The 18792-nt window shown below is 50.0% G+C and overlaps 10 protein-coding genes across 10 annotated transcripts; 7 read left to right on the top strand and 3 right to left on the bottom strand.

Annotated features, from left to right (window-relative positions):
- Positions 1–661: 661 nt before the first annotated feature.
- On the top strand, positions 662–1840 carry N7500_004797 (PGAP3/PER1 family protein; the record flags this gene model as incomplete). Its single annotated transcript, XM_056675942.1, has 4 exons — positions 662–787; positions 838–880; positions 937–1711; positions 1786–1840. 4 exons carry the CDS (start codon positions 662–664, stop codon positions 1838–1840), a joined length of 999 nt encoding a protein of 332 aa, XP_056530942.1.
- A 415-nt stretch (positions 1841–2255) lies between these two features.
- agm1 (phosphoacetylglucosamine mutase PCM1) lies at positions 2256–4229 on the top strand (the record flags this gene model as incomplete). The annotated part of the gene is made up of 6 exons (XM_056675941.1): positions 2256–2348; positions 2412–2425; positions 2530–2674; positions 2746–2760; positions 2822–3313; positions 3369–4229. 6 exons carry the CDS (start codon positions 2256–2258, stop codon positions 4227–4229), a joined length of 1620 nt encoding a protein of 539 aa, XP_056530941.1.
- Positions 4230–4520: 291 nt separating this feature from the next.
- rrp3 (RNA-dependent ATPase RRP3) lies at positions 4521–6016 on the bottom strand (the record flags this gene model as incomplete). The annotated part of the gene is made up of 2 exons (XM_056675940.1): positions 4521–5608; positions 5665–6016. The coding sequence occupies 2 exons, from the start codon at positions 6014–6016 to the stop codon at positions 4521–4523; spliced, it is 1440 nt and encodes a 479-aa protein (XP_056530940.1).
- A 200-nt stretch (positions 6017–6216) lies between these two features.
- Positions 6217–7610, top strand: N7500_004794 (Brix domain-containing protein; the record flags this gene model as incomplete). Its single annotated transcript, XM_056675939.1, has 2 exons — positions 6217–6417; positions 6468–7610. 2 exons carry the CDS (start codon positions 6217–6219, stop codon positions 7608–7610), a joined length of 1344 nt encoding a protein of 447 aa, XP_056530939.1.
- A 784-nt stretch (positions 7611–8394) lies between these two features.
- Positions 8395–9208, bottom strand: N7500_004793 (riboflavin synthase; the record flags this gene model as incomplete). The annotated part of the gene is made up of 3 exons (XM_056675938.1): positions 8395–8942; positions 9001–9123; positions 9178–9208. The coding sequence occupies 3 exons, from the start codon at positions 9206–9208 to the stop codon at positions 8395–8397; spliced, it is 702 nt and encodes a 233-aa protein (XP_056530938.1).
- A 200-nt stretch (positions 9209–9408) lies between these two features.
- Positions 9409–11064, top strand: N7500_004792 (CaiB/BaiF CoA transferase family protein; the record flags this gene model as incomplete). Its single annotated transcript, XM_056675937.1, has 6 exons — positions 9409–9582; positions 9641–9672; positions 9747–9870; positions 9933–10437; positions 10497–10790; positions 10853–11064. The coding sequence occupies 6 exons, from the start codon at positions 9409–9411 to the stop codon at positions 11062–11064; spliced, it is 1341 nt and encodes a 446-aa protein (XP_056530937.1).
- A 1015-nt stretch (positions 11065–12079) lies between these two features.
- Positions 12080–13588, top strand: N7500_004791 (phf1/phf2 family PHD finger domain-containing protein; the record flags this gene model as incomplete). Its single annotated transcript, XM_056675936.1, has 1 exon — positions 12080–13588. One exon carries the CDS (start codon positions 12080–12082, stop codon positions 13586–13588), a length of 1509 nt encoding a protein of 502 aa, XP_056530936.1.
- A 690-nt stretch (positions 13589–14278) lies between these two features.
- N7500_004790 (Short-chain dehydrogenase/reductase SDR) lies at positions 14279–15549 on the top strand (the record flags this gene model as incomplete). Its single annotated transcript, XM_056675935.1, has 2 exons — positions 14279–14800; positions 14962–15549. 2 exons carry the CDS (start codon positions 14279–14281, stop codon positions 15547–15549), a joined length of 1110 nt encoding a protein of 369 aa, XP_056530935.1.
- A 197-nt stretch (positions 15550–15746) lies between these two features.
- Positions 15747–17146, bottom strand: N7500_004789 (rRNA-processing protein SOF1; the record flags this gene model as incomplete). Its single annotated transcript, XM_056675934.1, has 2 exons — positions 15747–17087; positions 17144–17146. 2 exons carry the CDS (start codon positions 17144–17146, stop codon positions 15747–15749), a joined length of 1344 nt encoding a protein of 447 aa, XP_056530934.1.
- Positions 17147–17367: 221 nt separating this feature from the next.
- On the top strand, positions 17368–18690 carry N7500_004788 (proteasome regulatory particle lid subunit RPN6; the record flags this gene model as incomplete). Its single annotated transcript, XM_056675933.1, has 2 exons — positions 17368–17629; positions 17684–18690. The coding sequence occupies 2 exons, from the start codon at positions 17368–17370 to the stop codon at positions 18688–18690; spliced, it is 1269 nt and encodes a 422-aa protein (XP_056530933.1).
- Between the last annotated feature and the right edge of the window lie 102 nt (positions 18691–18792).

Raw genomic sequence — 18792 nt, 5'->3', positions numbered from 1 at the left:
TGTGTGGAAAAGAAGGTCAGGCCAAAAAGGGAGAGTAAAAAAAGAGTGGAAAAATCAAATGGGAAGGATGTTAAAGATAAAAGTCCAACAGAGATCGATCCTTAACTTTTTTTTTCTGGATTATTTGCCCGCCCGCCAAGCTTAACTCCAATCCCCGCCCGCGCTAGCCGTATTCGAGTATCACGTGGGTAGGCACGTGCTACTGCTTGCCCTCATTTATATAGGGCTATCTGCGTGGTATAGTTGTACAACTGGAAGGTTCCGGGGAGAATGATGTGTACCTGCGTCATATGAGAATGGTATCTCTGTGGAGGAATGGTACTTACACAAGGATAGCAAGCTCCAATTGATGGTATTTGATGTTTAGGATAGGTCAATTGCACTATGAACTATATCTCCCTTTAGAGTGAGCTGGCAATATCTCTGAGCAATAATGCCACGTAATAGTCATGGTAAATAAGGACCAATCTACCTCACTTGTTGAAGTTGTACAAAGCACAGATCAATGGCCCTGTGGGGTAAATAAAGGACTGTTTGGAACTTGCCAAGACCACCGAGGGAGGCTCTTTGATGCCGCCGGGAGCTCCGCTCCAACCTGTCATTCTTCCCCAAGCTTACGCGTTGAACGCCTAAGACCTCGGAACTAAACTTTCGAGCCACAATGAATCTAGGTGGAGCCAGAGTGAATCTCTACACTCTTTTCGCATTAGTTTTTCTAGCCTCGCTTATTGGCAGGTCCGACGCGTCATTGGGAGACCACCTCCCCGACTTCAAAGAATGTGTCCAGGTACGACTCGGCGAACAACGGACCCTTGCAAAGGAAACTAACCAGAATAGGTTTGTAAAACGGAAAATTGTCAGAACGGCAATTCAGTGCTACGTACGTGAAATCAATGTTCCAACAGTTCTCCGCGTTTCCCCTACTGACCTCTTTAGCTCTGCACCTCCGCTTACTACTATGGACCTGCCCTGCTGAATGTGACTACACTTGTCAGCATGTTATTACCGACCGTCGAGTGTCGCGTGATCCTCCAATGATCAGTCCGATAGTCCAATTCCACGGAAAATGGCCGTTTCGTAGGCTCCTAGGGATGCAGGAGCCCTTCTCGGTGCTCTTCTCCTTCTTCAACTTCGCGGCGCATTGGCACGGCCTGTCCCGTATCCAGGAATCGGTCCCCGCTTGGCACTCGCTCCGCCCATACTACATGATGTTTGGATATATTGGACTTGCGAGCTGGACTTTCAGCATGATATTCCACATGCGCGATTTCCCCCTGACCGAGAAGCTGGACTACTGGGGGGCTGGTGCCAACGTGCTGTATGGTCTCTACCTTGCTGTTGTTCGAATCTTCCGTTTGGATCTTGAAGATACCCCATACCGGCCGACTCTACGTCGGTTTTGGACCGCTATTTGTCTTCTGCTATATACGTTGCACGTGTCTTATCTTACCTTCTGGTCCTGGGACTACACCTACAACATGGTAGCGAACGTGGTGGTTGGTATTATTCAAAACCTCTTATGGACCGGCTTCAGTATCTTCCGATACCAAAAGCTTTCGAAGTCTTGGGCCGCCTGGCCTGGTATGATTGTGGCGTGGATAATCCTGGCTATGAGTTTGGAGTTGCTCGATTTCCCTCCTTGGCATGGGTTGATTGACGCGCACAGCCTCTGGCATCTGGGTACAGTGGTCCCTGCTGTATGGTGGTACTCGTAAGTCCTCCCCGATCGTACGACTTTGACCATTAATATGTTCTCATGACTAATGCATCGGTTGCACCCGACAGGTTCCTGATCAGGGACACACAGGACGATATTGCGGCGCACAGGCTAAAGGCATGAAGAGGATAAGAATTTCGGCAAATTCTGGCGATTCTCATACCTATACATACTGAGGATAGCATAGACATGTTAAAATGTCATGCTTGGCTGTAGCTTAGAGGTGGAGGTAGCAGTAATGAAGATTGGGGTGCTCCCCACCAGAGTGTTTACCGTTGCAGTCAATTTCCACGGCGCTTAATGCGGATCAATATTTTATTGCCACGTCCCACAACGTACCCTGGTCTGTGTTCCCTGCCATTCTCTCACCGCTAAGGCCGTCGCAATAAGCCATGTCTCAACCCCAAACCCCTCAGCCGCTTTTTTTTTTGTTTCAAGTACTCCCCTCCTTTTCGACCTCGACTTTACCTGAAGCTTCAGAGCACCTCTCCTCTTGAAACCCAATAAGGTACTTTACAAGTAATCGCATATTTCCGCCATGGCCTCTCCGGCTGTCAAAAAAGCGATCACCGAGGCGGCATTGCAATACACAAAGCCCGAGGGCAAGGTATTTGAGTATGGCACAGCAGGGGTATGTTTGCTAGACACTCAACTTCAGGAGTAGGTCGACTAACTTCTATTCTCTCCATTACAGTTTCGCATGAAAGCGTAAGTTTCTTCTATGGCTGATCCACCCCGCCTCCGCATCCTCTGGAACCCCGCGATTGTCCTTTTGTTGATGTCGACTTGTTCTGACCTATCTGGCTGCGCAGCGACCTCCTCAACACTGTTGTTTTTGCAGTAGGCTTGCTTGCAAGCTTGCGGTCAAAGAAACTTAGTGGACAATGGATTGGTGTTATGGTTACTGCTAGTCACAATCCCGCGGAGGACAATGGTGTTAAGTTGGTTGACCCCATGGTAGGTTTGAGCCATTGATCCCCGAGTACAAAACCATTAAGACAGGTCTAACCCTTATTTTTTCCCTCTAGGGTGAGATGCTTGAAGTAAGATTGACTTGCGTTTACACAACCGAATTTGGAATAACGTGCTCACTGTCATCACTAGGCCGAGTGGGAGGCATATGCGACAAAACTAGCAAATGCCCCATTGGATAAGATTGCCGATGTCTACGACGAACTTGTCAAGGAAATCGACGTGAAGATGACCAACCCTGCTCGGGTGGTCTTCGCTCGTGACACCCGTGCTTCTGGCTCCCGTCTAGTAGGCGTTCTGAATGCCGCCCTTACTGCGACGGAGGTCGAGTTTGTGGACTTTAAATACATGACCACCCCGCAGCTCCACTACGTTGTTCGCTGCAAGAACACCTTTGGAACACAATACGAGTATGGTGAGCCGACCGAGCAAGGATACTATGAGAAGCTTGCGAACTCCTTCAAGAAGGTTATGCGCGGAGTCAAGGTCCAGGGTTCCTTGACTGTGGACTGCGCCAACGGTGTCGGAGGTCCTAAATTGAGGGAACTGATGAAGTACCTCAGTGGAATCGATATTAAAATTGTCAATGATGATGTGATCAACCCTGACGCCCTGAACTTTGATGTATGCTTCCACCAGGCCAACACACAACTGTTGATCACCCTAACACTTCATACAGTGCGGTGCCGACTATGTTAAGACCAAGCAACGCGCTCCTCCTTCTTCCAAGGCTGCCGTGCTTGATCGATGCGCTTCGCTTGATGGTGACGCGGATCGTCTTGTTTACTACTTCCAGGATGAGAGCAACGTCTTCCGTCTTCTGGACGGTGACCGCATTGCCACTCTTGCGGCGTCTTTCATTGGCGATCTTGCCCGCAATGCTGGAATTGCTTCGAAGCTGAAGATTGGTGTTGTCCAGACCGCCTATGCTAACGGTGCAAGCACAGATTACATTGAGAAGGTCCTCAAGCTTCCCATTATCTGCACCAACACTGGCGTGAAGCACCTGCACCACGCCGCGCTACGGTTCGATGTCGGTGTCTACTTCGAGGCCAATGGACACGGTACCGTCACCTTCTCCGAGAATGCCCTTAAGGTTATCAAGAACACTGAGCCTCAATCGCCGGCGCAGCAGCACGCCCTGGAGAGTCTCCAGGCCCTTACCGACTTGATCAACCAGGCCGTCGGTGATGCCTTGTCCGACGCACTTCTTGTAGAGGCCATCCTCGCTCACAAGGGCTGGTCACCCAAGGAGTGGCTTGGAACCTACACCGACCTTCCTTCACGCCTCGTGCGGGTCGAGGTCAATGACCGTTCCATCTTCAAGGCGTACGACGCCGAGCGTAAGCTCGAGTCTCCTCCCGGCCTACAGGGCACTATCGAGTCTCTTCAGTCTCGGTACAACAAGGGTCGCAGCTTCGCCCGTGCCAGTGGTACCGAGGATGCCGTCCGTGTGTACGCTGAGGCTGCCAGCCGCTCTGAGGCTGACGATCTCGCCACTCGCGTCGCCAACGCTGTTAGCGAGGCAGGCAGCGCCTAATAGATTCCTTAGTCCAGGTTTGATCCTCGGCCTTGACAAATGCCGATTGGAATCACTTTTTCTCTGGGCTATATTGCAATTGTTACCCTGGCCTTGATGGCTTTAGGCAGCGAATACCTTTTCAGCACTATGGGCCCCCGGAAATATGGTCCAGGAAAATATTCGATATCATTTTGACGCAGTAATGAGATCTATGGATTCTTTTCATATTACATGCTTAAACGCCCCAAATTCGTAAAATAACCCATCTATTCATGTACAAAGCGAAAGCAAACGAGCCGGAATGAAACCCTAGCCCTCTTCCTGGTCCATGGCGTCGCGACTTCGCTTGCCCTTGAACGAGAACTTTCCCTTGCCCTTGGCTCCCTTCTTCTCATCGTAGTGCTTCATTGCCTGAATCGCGTCACGCTGCGAGGCACTCACTTGCTCGGCAAAGACCATGGCCTCGTCTTTCGGGGCGGGGTACTCCTCCAACTCTTTGCCCATCGCAGCTTCTATACGCTGCCAGATTTCCACATCATATTGTGTGACAAAGGAGATGGCGGTCCCAGACTTTCCAGCACGTGCTGTACGGCCTACTCGATGAATATAGGTCTTGCTGTCGGTTGGCAAGTCAAAGTTTAGAACGCAGTCCACAGAGGGAATATCCAAACCACGAGCAGCAACATCAGTGGCAACTAGGATCTCGCGACTCTTCGATCGGAATTTGCCCAGTGCCCCAAGACGTGCAGATTGAGACATCTGCCCATGAAGAGGGATTGCACCGAAGCCCAGACCACGCAACAGGAAAGCAACACGCTGCGTCTCGTGAACAGTACGCATGAAGATGATAACGGACTGGCCGATGAATTCGTGGAGGAGGTAGACGAGGTAGATGTCCTTGTGTTTGAAAGGACGAAGAATATAAGTTTGCTGGAGGGTTTCCACAGTAGCGTACTTGCTGGAAGAGATCGATACACGGGCCGGATTTGACAGTGAGGCTCGCTGGAGAGATTCAACTTTTGAGCTCAGAGTGGCGGAGAATAGGAAGGTTCTGCGCTCGCGCGGCAGGACCTTGAGAATCTTATCAAGAATGGGGCCGAAATCCATATCAAGGAGTCTGTCTGCTTCGTCCATGACTAGGAATTTTAGGTTGCGAAGAGAGAATCCTTTTGTGTTCTCGAGGTGATCGAGAAGTCTGCCGGGTGTGGCAACGATAATGTGAGGCTTCTTTCCTAAAGCGATTGACTGAGGAACCATATCCATGCCGCCCACCAACGTGGTAGATCTGACGTTGATTGTTGCGCCGAGGGACTCGCATGCGAGCGAAATCTGATATGCCAATTCACGGGTCGGGGCCATTACGAGTCCGAAAAACGGTTGGGGTTTTTCCATGAGCTCTAGAGGACTTGTTAGTATTGTATGTGAAGGTATACGTCGTCAGAGATGCACAAACCTTGAAGCATGGGTAAAACGAAAGAGGCGGTTTTTCCAGATCCAGTTTCAGCCAAACCGATAATATCACGACCCTGAAGCGCCAGCGGAATTGATTCGGCCTGGATTGGTGTAGGGGCCTTGTAGCCCATTTTGTCACAGGCCTCACAGAGAGAGTCAATCAGACCCAGCTCTTTGAACGTTTTGGGGGCACTGGGCGCGCTGGGCTCAGTGTCGGAGGAAGCATCTTCGACCTCAGGATCCTCAGCGGCGGGTTGAGGGCTTGACGCGCTGGCATTTGATGCAACGTCGCTTTCTTCGACGGGCGCAGCAGGTGCTGCATGTGCAACCTTGCGCTTCTTGGTAATCGGCATGTTTGACTTGTGTGTTTCAACAAAAGATTTGTTGTCGATGTTCAACTATCTCAAAAGAAATAATTTAATGTGGGGCCGCAAGATTGTTGATCCGGCGCTGTTTCTTAATTTTTGGAGAAAAAAAAAACCTCGAGCTGCCCGATTTAGCATTCATTGGTTTTCCTCTCCAATCTTATTTTTCTTTCATTTCTAACATCGAAATGGCTAAGCAACGTGTTAAGAAGCGCACTCACCAGAAGCCCCAAAATGCTTCGGCTGTGAAGGGCAGTGCTGCCTCAATGTCCAAGACCCCAAAGTCTATGGTCATTCGAGTAGGCGCTTCTCAAGTCGGTAGCAGTGTCACTCAGTTGGTTAAGGATGTTCGTCGTATGATGGAGCCCGACACCGCTGTGCGATTGAAGGTATGATTCACAGCAAATGCTCCGCTCGCTCCCTCTAACAAACATTATAGGAACGCAAATCCAACCGACTGCGAGATTATACCGTTATGACTGGTCCCCTCGGTGTAACTCATCTTATGCTGTTTTCCAAGTCGGCAACTGGCAACACAAATATGCGACTCGCTGTTACCCCCCGTGGACCCACCCTTCACTTCAAAGTAGAGAACTATTCGCTTTGCAAGGATGTTGAGAGATCCATGAAACGCCCCAAAAGTGGTGGACAGGACCACAAGACACCACCCCTATTGGTCATGAACAATTTCACTACGCCAGACGCAACTGAAGATTCCAAAGTCCCGAAGCGCCTCGAGACCCTCACAACTACCATCTTCCAGTCCCTATTCCCTCCCATCAATCCCCAAAGCCAGCCTCTTTCTTCTATCCGCCGTGTCATGCTTCTCAACCGAGAGCCTGCCGAAAAAGATAACGATTCATATATCTTGACTCTCCGTCACTACGCTATTGCCACGAAGAAGACCGGTGTATCGAAACGAATTCGTCGCCTGGACCCCAAAGAGATTCGGAATCGAGACAAGAAGAAGACCGCCGTCCCCAACCTTGGAAAATTAGAAGATGCCGCCGATTATCTGCTTGACCCTTCTGCTGCAGGCTACACATCAGCAAGTGAGACCGAACTAGACACGGATGCCGAAGTCGAAGTTGCAGAGACCACAACCCGCCGAGTCCTGAACAAGCGGGAAATGCAGCGCCAAAAGGCTGCAGAGAAGGGCCAGGATAAGCCAGCCCATACCCCCGGTGTTGAGAAACGGGCTGTGAAGCTCGTAGAACTGGGCCCTCGCTTGCGACTTCGCTTGATGAAGGTTGAGGATGGAGTCTGTGATGGTAAGGTTATGTGGCACGACTTCATTACGAAATCCGAAAAGGAGATGCGGAAAATGGACCAGAGCTGGGATGTTCGGAGGAAGGAGAAGGAGCAGAGAAAGAAGCTGCAGAAGGCGAACATTGAGCGGAAGAAGCAGGAGAAAGCCAAGGCTAGGGGTAATGGCCAACAAGTGGCCGATGAGGATGAGGATGAGGATATGGATGATGAAGATTGGCTCAGCGATGATGACTTTGACAAGGATGCTGAGGGTGAGGGTGAAGCGGCGGATGACGACTCTGACGCCGATTCGGATGAGTCTATGGAGGAGTAAGTGGCCGTTTGAAGTCATACCGCACCTTTTCGAAAGCTCCTACTCCTTCGGCAGATGGAGAGCCGGCTCGGCCCCCCGAGAATTCACTTCGCGCTGACCTGTCTATCATACTGGATTGTATCCAAAATGACACCCGTCTTCATGTCTTATATCCATGTCATATGGACCAAAATTTCTGTCACTGTCACATACCCGATAGGCATCTAGGCGTTACTTCAGGTTTTGTCTTCATATAATGCAATCTTGCAAATTTATCCTTCATCTTTCATCCTTAGATCGAACTTAGTCTACGAGCATCCCCAAATATATACCTCGTGTAAGTGCTAGGCTTCATGGACTTGGACGTACATCCAGTCATTTTTGATACAGTGCAGTTCATTATACCAACCCATCAATTCCAGGAAGTCCTCGAATCCCATCACATCCACACGCGAATTGATGTACATACAATGTGCCATCGCATATTGCAACACAATCACACCACACCGGCCGAAGATATCAGTTTCAAATGAAGTTCCTAACTTTCAACAGTTCGCAGAAACGAATGAGAAGGCCGTCAAGCATTTCACGTTACAGTCGGTAAGCACTTCAATTCGGAAGAAATGCAGTCCCGCCCATTCTGCTTAGACACAATCGCACTTCTAGCAGTATGTCTCTTATAGCTGGAATCGAAGAGGAAATTCCTCTTTGAAAAGATCCTTGGAAACCGTACATGATACATTTCACCTCGTGCCAATATAAGAAGGGCATTGAGTGGGGGAGATTCGTTATTCATAAATCTGGTCTATTTCTTAAGCCTTTCATCGACGATTCTGTTCACCATCTTCTCCAGAATGGCGAAATCTCCACCGGAGGTACCAGCGAAGTATCCCTGCACACTCTTCTCGACATACTTGCCCACAATATCGATCTCAACGTTGACAAAGTCACCGGGCTTCTTCGCCGCAGTGACTACCTTCCCCTGTGTGTAGGCAATGAGCATAACCTCCCAGTATCCATCCTGTCCATCGACGACCTTAGTGACAGTCAGGCTAGCACCATCTAGGGTCACATATCCCTTTTCCACAACATAGCGCAGAATATCTCTATCGCGCGGCTGCAACCGGAACACCAACGAATTTCCATCGGGCGTCACGGACAGAATCTCCGCAACGGTATCGACATGGCCCTGCACAAAGTGTCCTCCCATCCGGGTATCGGCCGAAACAGCGCGCTCGAGGTTTACGTGTGAATTCGCCTGCAAGGAGCCCAGGTTTGTGCGTCGCAGCGTCTCCGGTGCACAGCCAACCTTGAACCAGGTCTTATCGAATGCAGTGACCGTAAGACATGTTCCTTCAGCCCACTTTTAGACAATATCCCATGCGTTATAGACAAGTAAAGAGCAAAATACCATTCACTGCGATACTATCGCCCAGGTGCGCGTCGGTAAGGATCTCCTCACAGTCGGAGATGGTGAGCGACGTTCCCCCGCCCCCACTCGACGAGGTATCGATGGGCTCCAAGGCCGTGACAGCTAGTAAAACAACATTAGCGATTGACTCTCTTCACGAAAGAAAGATATACATACTGCCAATCGTCTCGACAAGACCTGTGAACATAGCTGCGGTTGATGATCTATAAGGAAAATGCCCCCCGCGATTGTGGCCTCGGCTTTGGTCCCTCCGAGCGGTGTCGGCGTCGGCGTTTTGACGGAGATTCGCCGGTTTCCCCAGATCCCATTTAACGTGGGTTTCTTGCTAGTTGAGCTTGTGTTTGAGCTTCCATTCTTTTTTGTTTCGCTGCGCTCGTGTATACTATCATGACAGTTGCGCTCAGGTTCCAGGTTGTTGCCCGTCGATCAGGCTTGTCCTGGGGTAGCAATGCCTTGCGGCGCACGGTACCAGGACGGAGCTACTCTAGTGCAGCTTCAGTTGATGGATCGCTACCTTTGGCTGGTATTCGGGTGCTCGATATGACACGCGTCTTGGCCGGTGTGAGTACATCCCTAGAGGCGCTCCTGTGTGTCTGTAATCCAAGCTGACTTGCTTTAGCCTTATTGCACTCAAATTCTTGGTGATTTAGGGTATGTGCTCAGCTTCGAAGCCGTGAAACAGCTCCAATGAGTAGTTCACAAGATGTTAACAAGCCTAAACGCAGAGCGGACGTTATCAAGGTCGAGCATCCTGTGCGCGGCGACGATACTCGTGCTTGGGGTCCGCCGTATGCGAAGTACGAAGATGCTTCCAAAAAGGGTCCTGGTGAGAGCGCTTACTACTTAGCTGTACGAAACCTTCTCTCTTGAGACTATGAAACAACTTATCATAATACTAATCATGGATATAGGTCAACCGGAATAAGAAATCCCTCGGTCTATCTTTCCAACACAAATCAGGCGTTGAGATTCTACACAAGCTCGCCAAGGAATGCGATGTCTTAGTCGAGAACTATCTCCCTGGGGGTCTCAAAAAATATGGCATGGACTATGAAACGCTGCGGGAAATAAACCCCAAGTTGATCTATGCCAGTATCACCGGATATGGGCAGACAGGCCCTTATAGCAACCGTGCAGGCTACGACGTCATGGTGGAAGCTGAAATGGGATTGATGCACATAACCGGTGCTCGAGATGGTGCGCCAGTAAAGGTTGGTGTTGCTGTTACCGATCTAACTACTGGACTATACACATCAAATGCCATCATGGCAGCTTTGATTGCTCGGGGTCGGACTGGTAGAGGCCAACATATCGATGCCTGCTTGAGTGATTGCCAAGTTGCTACACTGGCGAACCTGGCTAGCTCCGCGCTTATCAGTGGGAAAAAAGATTCCGGCCGTTGGGGCACAGCACACCGTAAGCAGCAAACAGTCTCTTGTGTCGAGTATAATGACAAGCAAACTGACACATCCCAGCATCCATTGTACCATACCGAAGCTACAAGACAAGCGACGGGGATATTCTCTTCGGTGGTGGTAATGATAGGCTTTTTGGCGTGTTGTGTGACCGACTAGGCTTCTCTGAGTGGAAGACAGACGCCCGCTTCATCACCAACAGTGACCGAGTGCAACACCGGGCGGAGATTGACGGTATGATTGAAAGCACCACTTTGCAGAAGACCACACAAGAGTGGTTGGATATCTTTGAGGGTAGCGGTATGCCCTATGCGGCTGTCAACGACATTCAGGGTACCCTCAATCATAAGCATGGTAAGCCTGCCTATTTAATTCACATGTGATAACAAAGATACTAATATTGATTCTACCAACAGTTCTGGCTCGAGGCATGGTGACAGAGGTTGACCACCCTGCATGTGGTCCCATCAAGATGGTCAACACGCCTATTAAGTACTCCGAAGCAACACCGGGTGTGCGCACGCCTCCTCCCACTCTGGGCCAGCATACAGATGAGATCTTGGGCAGTGTCCTCGATTATGGGGAGGCAGATATCGCTCGCTTGAAGGACGAGGGAGTCATATCCTAAACCTTGTATTATTTATGAGAAACATGAAAGACATCTTCTGAGGTCTGTATATAAGCAAAATTAGAATTAAAGCCAATCCAGTTATCCCTTCGGTTCTTTTTGTCATCTTTAGGTCCCATTTGAACATCTTCACTGCACCCCATAAGCCCTTTGGCTTTCCCTTTGCATATCATAAAATGGGGTGTAATACATAACTGGGAGCTCCGTATTGTGAGAACTGCCCCTCTCGCGAGACATTCTTAAAACAACATGATAAGTTTCACAAAATGTGTTGTTATTGCTAGATATTACCTTCATCATCAGAAGTTATACATAAGAAAGTCACTTGCACAAAGTGTGCCTTTTCCGCCTTTTCCTGCAGTCCACCTAGTAACACTGGAAAGGCGGGTTTGAAGATATCTAAGAAGCTCGCTGAGAAGACCGCTGAAACGACTGCTAAAACGACCTGTAGGGCATTATAAGGCCGCATAAGCGGCCGTCTACTCTTGTAGATATAGATAGAAACATGCCAGTACTAGTGCTAAGAGGCGATCCACTCGAGCATAAGACGAATGTTCACTATATTCATATGAGAGATAAAAAAAAAAAAAAAAAAAGTCTCTATCTCAAATAAAATCATCAAAACTGAACATTCTAGGGTTGTAAAGAGCCTCGAATTCAGCGAAACACGTCAGTTAATTGATGAAGAAAGCCATTTAAGGTTACATATGGATATCACGTGACTGATATACAAAGGTCTTCATGGGACGACTTCACTTCAACCCTACTTCTACTTGAAGAATTGAGAGAAGCCCAACTATGCCTGGCTGCCCGTCTACCAAACTGCCCAGTGTGTATTGTGGCTTGTATCAGGCTGGAAGACTCGCACTGCCCTAGAAGAACACAGTGTGTGTTTTTCCCTCGCCATCATCTGTTGCTCTGTTCTTGACTTTCACACTGGAGATCAACTAGTTTCCCGGAGAAATCTTGCCAAGTCTTTTTTTTTTGAAAACAGTTGTTTGCAAGAAAACTCATCATGAGAGTCTCAACGGCATTCATGGACCCTCCCGCTCCCGATATGAACTCGGGGCGGTCTCAGAACGTACATGAGGGCAATATATTTGACCACGAGGGTGTCTCCCAGGGGATCCAGCCACTACCCTCTCCTATGGATCTTCTGACTGATAATGTACTCTGGGAAAGTTGGGGATCACCAGCACTGCCTCAGGAAGAGGCACTTTGGACAACAGCTGGCGTCACGGAAACGGGTCAACAAAATGCCAGCGCCGCCCTGGCATCAAATCGAACTCGATCTGGCCGTCGTCTTACTCGGCCAGCTGTTCGAGAATCCGAGTCTGTGGCAACAAAACGGGAACCTGTCAAAGCGACTGCAAAAAAGCGGAAGCGTCTGAACCGCCAGGTGAATATAGTTTGCACTGGCTGCTACCGAGGACACAGCCCCTCGAATAATTTGATTGTTCTATGTGACTCATGTGATGCTCCGTGGCATCAGAAATGCCACAATCCGAGTATTGATAGTGAGGTCATCGAAATCCCGGAGATGGATTGGTTTTGCATCAAGTGTAAACCTGAGCAGCGTCAGACAGCCCAGACCAAATCTCAAAAGAAGGCTGCAACAAATGTGAAAAAGGTTGGACGCCCAAAGAAGCAGCCTGTGTCTGAACCTCAAATTGGTGGAAATTGTTATTCGGAGGAAGAACGACGGGCGTATCTGTCATCTCTTTCGCATGGTTCGCTAGTCCAGCTTATAATGAAAGTCTCAAATGAGTGGCCGTCGGTTCCTATCTTTCCCCACGACATGCGACCCGTGGCCGATTTCACACCATCACCCTCTGCGACTCCACACAATAATCGGGCTTCCGACGCTACAACGAAGAAAAACCCACGTTCTGCATTACTTGATTGGGGAAGCTTGGAACACGCGTCTGAGAACGCCAACGCTATGGATTCAAATCAACGAGTCGGTAAGATTTCTGATACCATAGCGCCCGAAGCTACTGCCGTGGACGCCGATGAACTCTTTGCAGCAATGGCCTCCAATGCTGCTCCCAGTCATGCTCCCCCAGCGTCTCATGGTGGAATCATTACAGACCAGATCTTCAGCGGAACCTCTCACGCACATGCTCCCACAACTGCTCCGCAGCTTTCTACCACCATGACTTCGCAGGCTCCTTCCAGAGCCGCACGCAGATTTACGTCTCAAGCTGCGCCTGCAGCTACGCGTGCTCGCAAGGCCTCATCTGTTTCCTCAAACTCCGACTTGCTCACCGACGAGGAGTCATTATACTCCCAATCTCGACTACAGTCTCCTACTCCATCCGCGTCTCAGGCTTCACACGGCGAATCCCAGCATGAATCGGATTATGACCCTGAAGATTATCGTGCTTACCCTGAAGCTGGTCGAGGCTTTCAGGTGCCATCGACCCCTAGCGATCTCAACATCATGGCTGAGGATAGGCATTGCCCTACCTTCAGTCACTCTATCCGAGGTTCGGCTCAGGAGGCTCGGAGCAAGAAGCCTTAATCGCCACGGGGTCAGCACAAGCAGTGTTGATTGACCCGCGATGTTTCTCTTGCTCAAACCAGGGAGGAATGCGCTGTCTGACGCAATCATGAGGGAGTTTATGGATTTATGCTGGTCTCTGCTCTTCGGCAATGGGAGGGATGCTTGATATGATCAAATGGGGTTCGTGGATCTGACTTCGTCTTTCAAATATTCCATGTTTTTTTATGTCTCCGGCTACAATTATTCCGTCTTTATGATCCGGCTGGAGTTCGACAGGATTTGTATGGGTTTCTTGCTTCATACTTTCACATCTACATGAGATAGCTACCTGACGATAATTAATCGACCGGGGCTTCCCTACGGGGGTTCAATTCGAATCTCTCATCTCCTTCGATTCAATTTTGGACCTTTTATCACAGAGATAGCTCTTAGGTAGGATGTATATGTACATACTTCGCAATTACTTTGAGGGTCATTTCCTCCTTTTTCTTACTTTAGGAGAGACACCAAGAAGCGATTTAATTAGCAGTGAAGTTGTAGAACAAGTGTCAACAATGCCCGAGTTGCTGCGGTGATCCTATAGATCGTCTTATCAGCCCCGCAAAACTAAACGCGCCTTGAATATCCCGAGATCATCAGCACTTCTCACTGCACATCTCTGACATCCAATCTCCTGGAGCCGGAGCCAAAGCCAAAGCAGACATTAAAATGTCATCCTCCGCCCCCCAGTTCCTAAAAACAACAGCAAAACCACCTCAGCTAGCCTCCGACTCAGCCAATCCACGCACCAACCTCGTGACAATCGACACCCTGATAAGCATCCTCTCCAAATCCCTCCTTCACCCCTTCATAGCCTGGATTCTCGTCCTCTGCTTGCGCGCCCAGGTAACGCCATCAACAGATCCAGCCTGGATCCTCACCGTGAGCTATGCAACAGTCCTCACCCTCCTCTTCATCGCGCGGATTTTCAACCAGCGCGTCGCTCACGGCGCCCCGCGCACAGTCAATTTCGTGAATGAGGTCGTGGTGATCACCGGTGGGGCTAGTGGTCTGGGTCTGTTGATTGCGCAGATGTATAGCATGCGCGGGGCAAGTGTCGCTGTACTGGATATTAAAGATGTTCCAGAAAATAGTCGCGATGAGGTCTTCGGAGAGGGCGTTTTGTATATTACGTGTGATGTCGCAGAGAGGAGCGCGTTGGAGGTTGCCAAGGGGAAGATCTTGCAAGAGGTAGGTTTGTTTGTTTCTGCTTTGGTTACGTTGTGTGAGCTTCGAATCCATCTCATCCTACTAGTACTACGGTTCTGGGGATTTAAATGATCGGACAAATGATTTTCATAGCGCTCTATGGCTTGCTTCAATTGGGGTCTGACTCGCTAAATATATTACAGTTAGGAACACCGACGATCGTTATCAACTGTGCCGCGGCCAGGATCAACGGCTTCTCGTTCCTTGACGTGCCAGCGGACGCATTCGAGAAGACCATCCGCACTAACCTCCTGGCAGCTTTCCATCTGTACCAGGTCTTCTTACCTGGGATCATCGCAGCAGAGAACGGAGGGACGCTTGTCACAGTCAGCTCTGTGCTAGGCCAGCTGAGTGCCGCAGGACTATCAGACTACGCAGGCAGCAAGGCTGGACTGAGCGCGCTGCATCGGACGATAGAAGCAGAATTCCGAGGTAACCCGTTGATCAAAACGCTGCTGGTTGAAGTTGGGCAGATGTCGACGCCGTTGTTCGACTGGGTGCGCGCGCCAAATCATTTCTTTGCGCCAGTCTTGGAACCGGTCGAAGTTGCTCGGGAGATGGTGGCAGCGATTGATAGTGGTCGAGGTGGTGTGATCAGATTGCCTTTTTATGCAACGCTCGTGAATTGGTATGCCGTGCTACCCGCCACAGTGCAGCGGGTTGCGAGATACCTGAGTGGAATAGATGATGCTGTGACTCAAAGCCGGCAGACATCTGGGAAGACAGATTGATAGGTGTTCGAATGGAGCCGAGCGGTGTATATTGGCATAAATCATGAGGAAAATGGCGCTCGTACAATCCCAACGAGATGTATTATAGAACAGAGCGATCTGCTTCATTGAACATATTCCCCATTCGACCATAGTTTCGATTGCAAGTCTCGCGCCCTAGCCTGGTCGATGAAATGTGATAAATGAAAGGGACCGATTTACTGCTCGCTGGCTAGAATCATCTTCTCACGCTCATGGGTTCTCGGCGCCAGGTTGGTCTTCTTAGTATGCTTGCGCACATTCTCCTCACGTCTCTTAATAGCATTGAGCTCCTCGCGCTTGATTTCGCCAGCCTTCTTGATAGGCTTGGGAACATGACGCTGGCGCTTGATGCGGCGAATTTGGGGCATGTGCGAGTATCGCTTGATCAGAGCTTGATCGTACTCCAGCTTGGAACGTTGACGGGCAGTCTTGACTCCACTGCGGTCCGATGCATTGGCACGCCAGAGACGAACATTGCCATCGTCCGATCCTGTCAAGACGTACTTGTTGTCAGGCGTGAATGTTGCTGAGAAGACACGTTGCATTCGCTTGGTGTGGTAGATGTCGCGCGAGTGACCAGTTGATCTGTTCCATAGGCGGATTGTCCGATCGTATGAGGCAGTCACCAGCTCTTCACCTGTGGGGCTGAAATCAACATCCATAACAGCAGCCACATGGTCCTTCAAAACATTGAGAGCACGGTCCATCTTTCTCATATCAAAGATGTAGGCGTTGTGGTCTTCATTTGCCACGGCAAAGTTGAACGCTTCCATTGGGTTCCAAGAAATGGCGTTAGATGCCAGTCTCAAAGTCGTCTTATGCACCGGCTGGGAAGTACGCAGGTCGTACATGATGACTGAGCGGTCCATGGCGGTCGAAGCTAGGATAGAAGTCTCAGTCTGGTTGAATGCAACAGAAGTGATGGTGTCAACGCTGGTCGGCCAGTGCAGAGTCTGAGATGGTGTGGAGGAGGGCCGGGAAAGGTCGTAGATAGAAATGACACCAGAAGCAGCAGCAAAAGAAGGGAGGGTTCGGTGGTGTGAGACACTGGTGAATGCACTATTTCCGAGATAGGTTGCCACCGGTGGGGCCTCAGATGATGAGTTATAAGGATCCCACAATTTGATCGTCTTGTCACTCGCGCATGACAGAAGTTTTCGCTCCGGAGTCCAGCACAGACCCTTGACCATGTTTTCGTGGCCTTGGGTATTCCAAACCTCACCCTGTGTTGTGAGATCCCACACCTTCACTACACCATCACCACTGCCACTTGCAAAGCGTTCAAGCGAGCCGGGATCTTTTGCCATAGAGTAAACACCGTCAACGTGTCCGTTACCCATCTGGGCTAAGAACGGAGCAGCGAACATGCGCTCCATCTTGATCGCATTCAGGGCTCGAGTGTATTCACGGGCCCGCTCAAAAGGATGCTGAGTCGGGTCGAGATTTCGCGACTGGCGAACGACAGCGGACCCGGGGGCCTGCTGTGATGCCGTGGAGCGGGAAATTGCTTTAATTTTCTATAATTCATTAGCATGGCTATCCAGTAAGCAGATTTTCAAGGAAAAAAACTCACCATTGTGCCGATGTGAAAACAATGTAGAGAGGAAAAGAAAAACGCCAAGATGGAACTTTTTTCTGTTTGATTTGCCAAGCGGGCGGTGAGAGGACGATGAGCTGCCGCCAGCTTCAAGCTCCCCATCGACCTGGTCATCAACCTCTCTTCAAACTACCATCTTCTCTCGATCTCCTATTCTTTAACTACCCACCTCGCTTGCTCGTAATTCACTGTCATTTATCATGTCATCCAAGGTCTCACCACGGATCCAAGAAGTCCGAGATCTGGTGAAGTCGGATCCCTCGAAAGCAGCGACCAGTTTCCAGAACATCCTCTCAGAGGGCCCCGGATCTACAGAGGCCTCCTCACGAGACTACGAACATGCCTTGATTGGGTTGGGCGAGTTGTATCGGGATGCGAAGAAGCCACAGGAGATCGCGGACCTCATCAAGACCAGCCGTGATACCTTCTCGTCATTTGCCAAAGCGAAGACAGCAAAGCTGGGTACGTCGTGCGCTTCATTACGATTATAGAAACCGACTAACCGTAATTGCTCAGTCCGTCAACTTCTGGACCTGATAAGCGAAATCCCCAACACACTCGAACTCCAAGGCAGCGTCATCCAATCATGCATAGAATGGGCTATTGCCGAGCGACGATCGTTCCTTCGCCAGGCCCTCCAAGCCCGACTCGTTGCCATCTATATGCAGAAGCAATCCTATTACGATGCGCTCACTCTTATCAACTCACTTCTCCGTGAGCTGAAGCGCCTGGATGATAAGCTTATGCTGGTGGAGGTACAACTGCTTGAGTCGCGTGTATACCACGCTCTGGGCAACCAGGCTAAGGCACGCGCTGCTCTGACGGCAGCACGGACGTCGGCCGCCTCCGTTTACACCCCACCGAACCTGCAGGCCGGCCTCGATATGCAGAGCGGCATGCTACACGCTGAAGACAAGGACTTCACCACTTCATACTCCTATTTCATCGAGGCACTTGAAGGGTACAGCTCGCTCGATGAGGGTGATCTGGCCACGGCCACATTGCAGTACATGCTTCTGTGCAAGATCATGCTGAACCTGGTGGATGATGTCACACAGTTGCAGGGCTCGAAACAAGCGCAAAAGTATGCCAGTCCACGCCTGGAGGCAATGAAGGCTGTGGCACGGGCCCACGCCAACCGGTCTCTGGAGGAGTACGAGAAAGCTCTTTCGGACTACAGATACGAACTTGGCAGTGATGTATTCATCCGAAACCACCTCCGTCGTCTTTACGATGCCATGCTCGAACAAAACTTGATCAAAGTCATTGAGCCCTTCAGCCGGGTTGAGCTGGACCACATTGCGAAGATGGTGGGCTTAGACACACAGCAGGTGGAAAGGAAGTTGTCTCAAATGATTTTGGACAAGGTGATCATCGGTGTATTGGACCAGGGCTCGGGATGTCTGATTGTGTACGATGAGACAGAACGGGACCAGGCTTACGATGCCGCTCTGGAGACAATTGAAAAGCTTGGAAATGTGGTGGAAGGTCTGTATACTAATCAGGCGTCTCTCCTGGAATAGAAAAGATGGGATATGTCCAATGCCGTTGAGACGACGACTTGATAGGAACTAATCGAGACAATGCACGATCACGCTCAATACCCATTGAATCTGCACGTAATT

This window comes from Penicillium coprophilum (genome assembly GCF_028826855.1).
Source record: "Penicillium coprophilum strain IBT 35676 chromosome Unknown utg000004l_segment0_segment0, whole genome shotgun sequence".
In the NCBI taxonomy this organism is placed as follows: Eukaryota; Fungi; Ascomycota; class Eurotiomycetes; order Eurotiales; family Aspergillaceae; genus Penicillium; species Penicillium coprophilum.
Note: the sequence above shows the minus strand (reverse complement) of the source record. Positions and strands in the feature narration are given on the sequence as shown.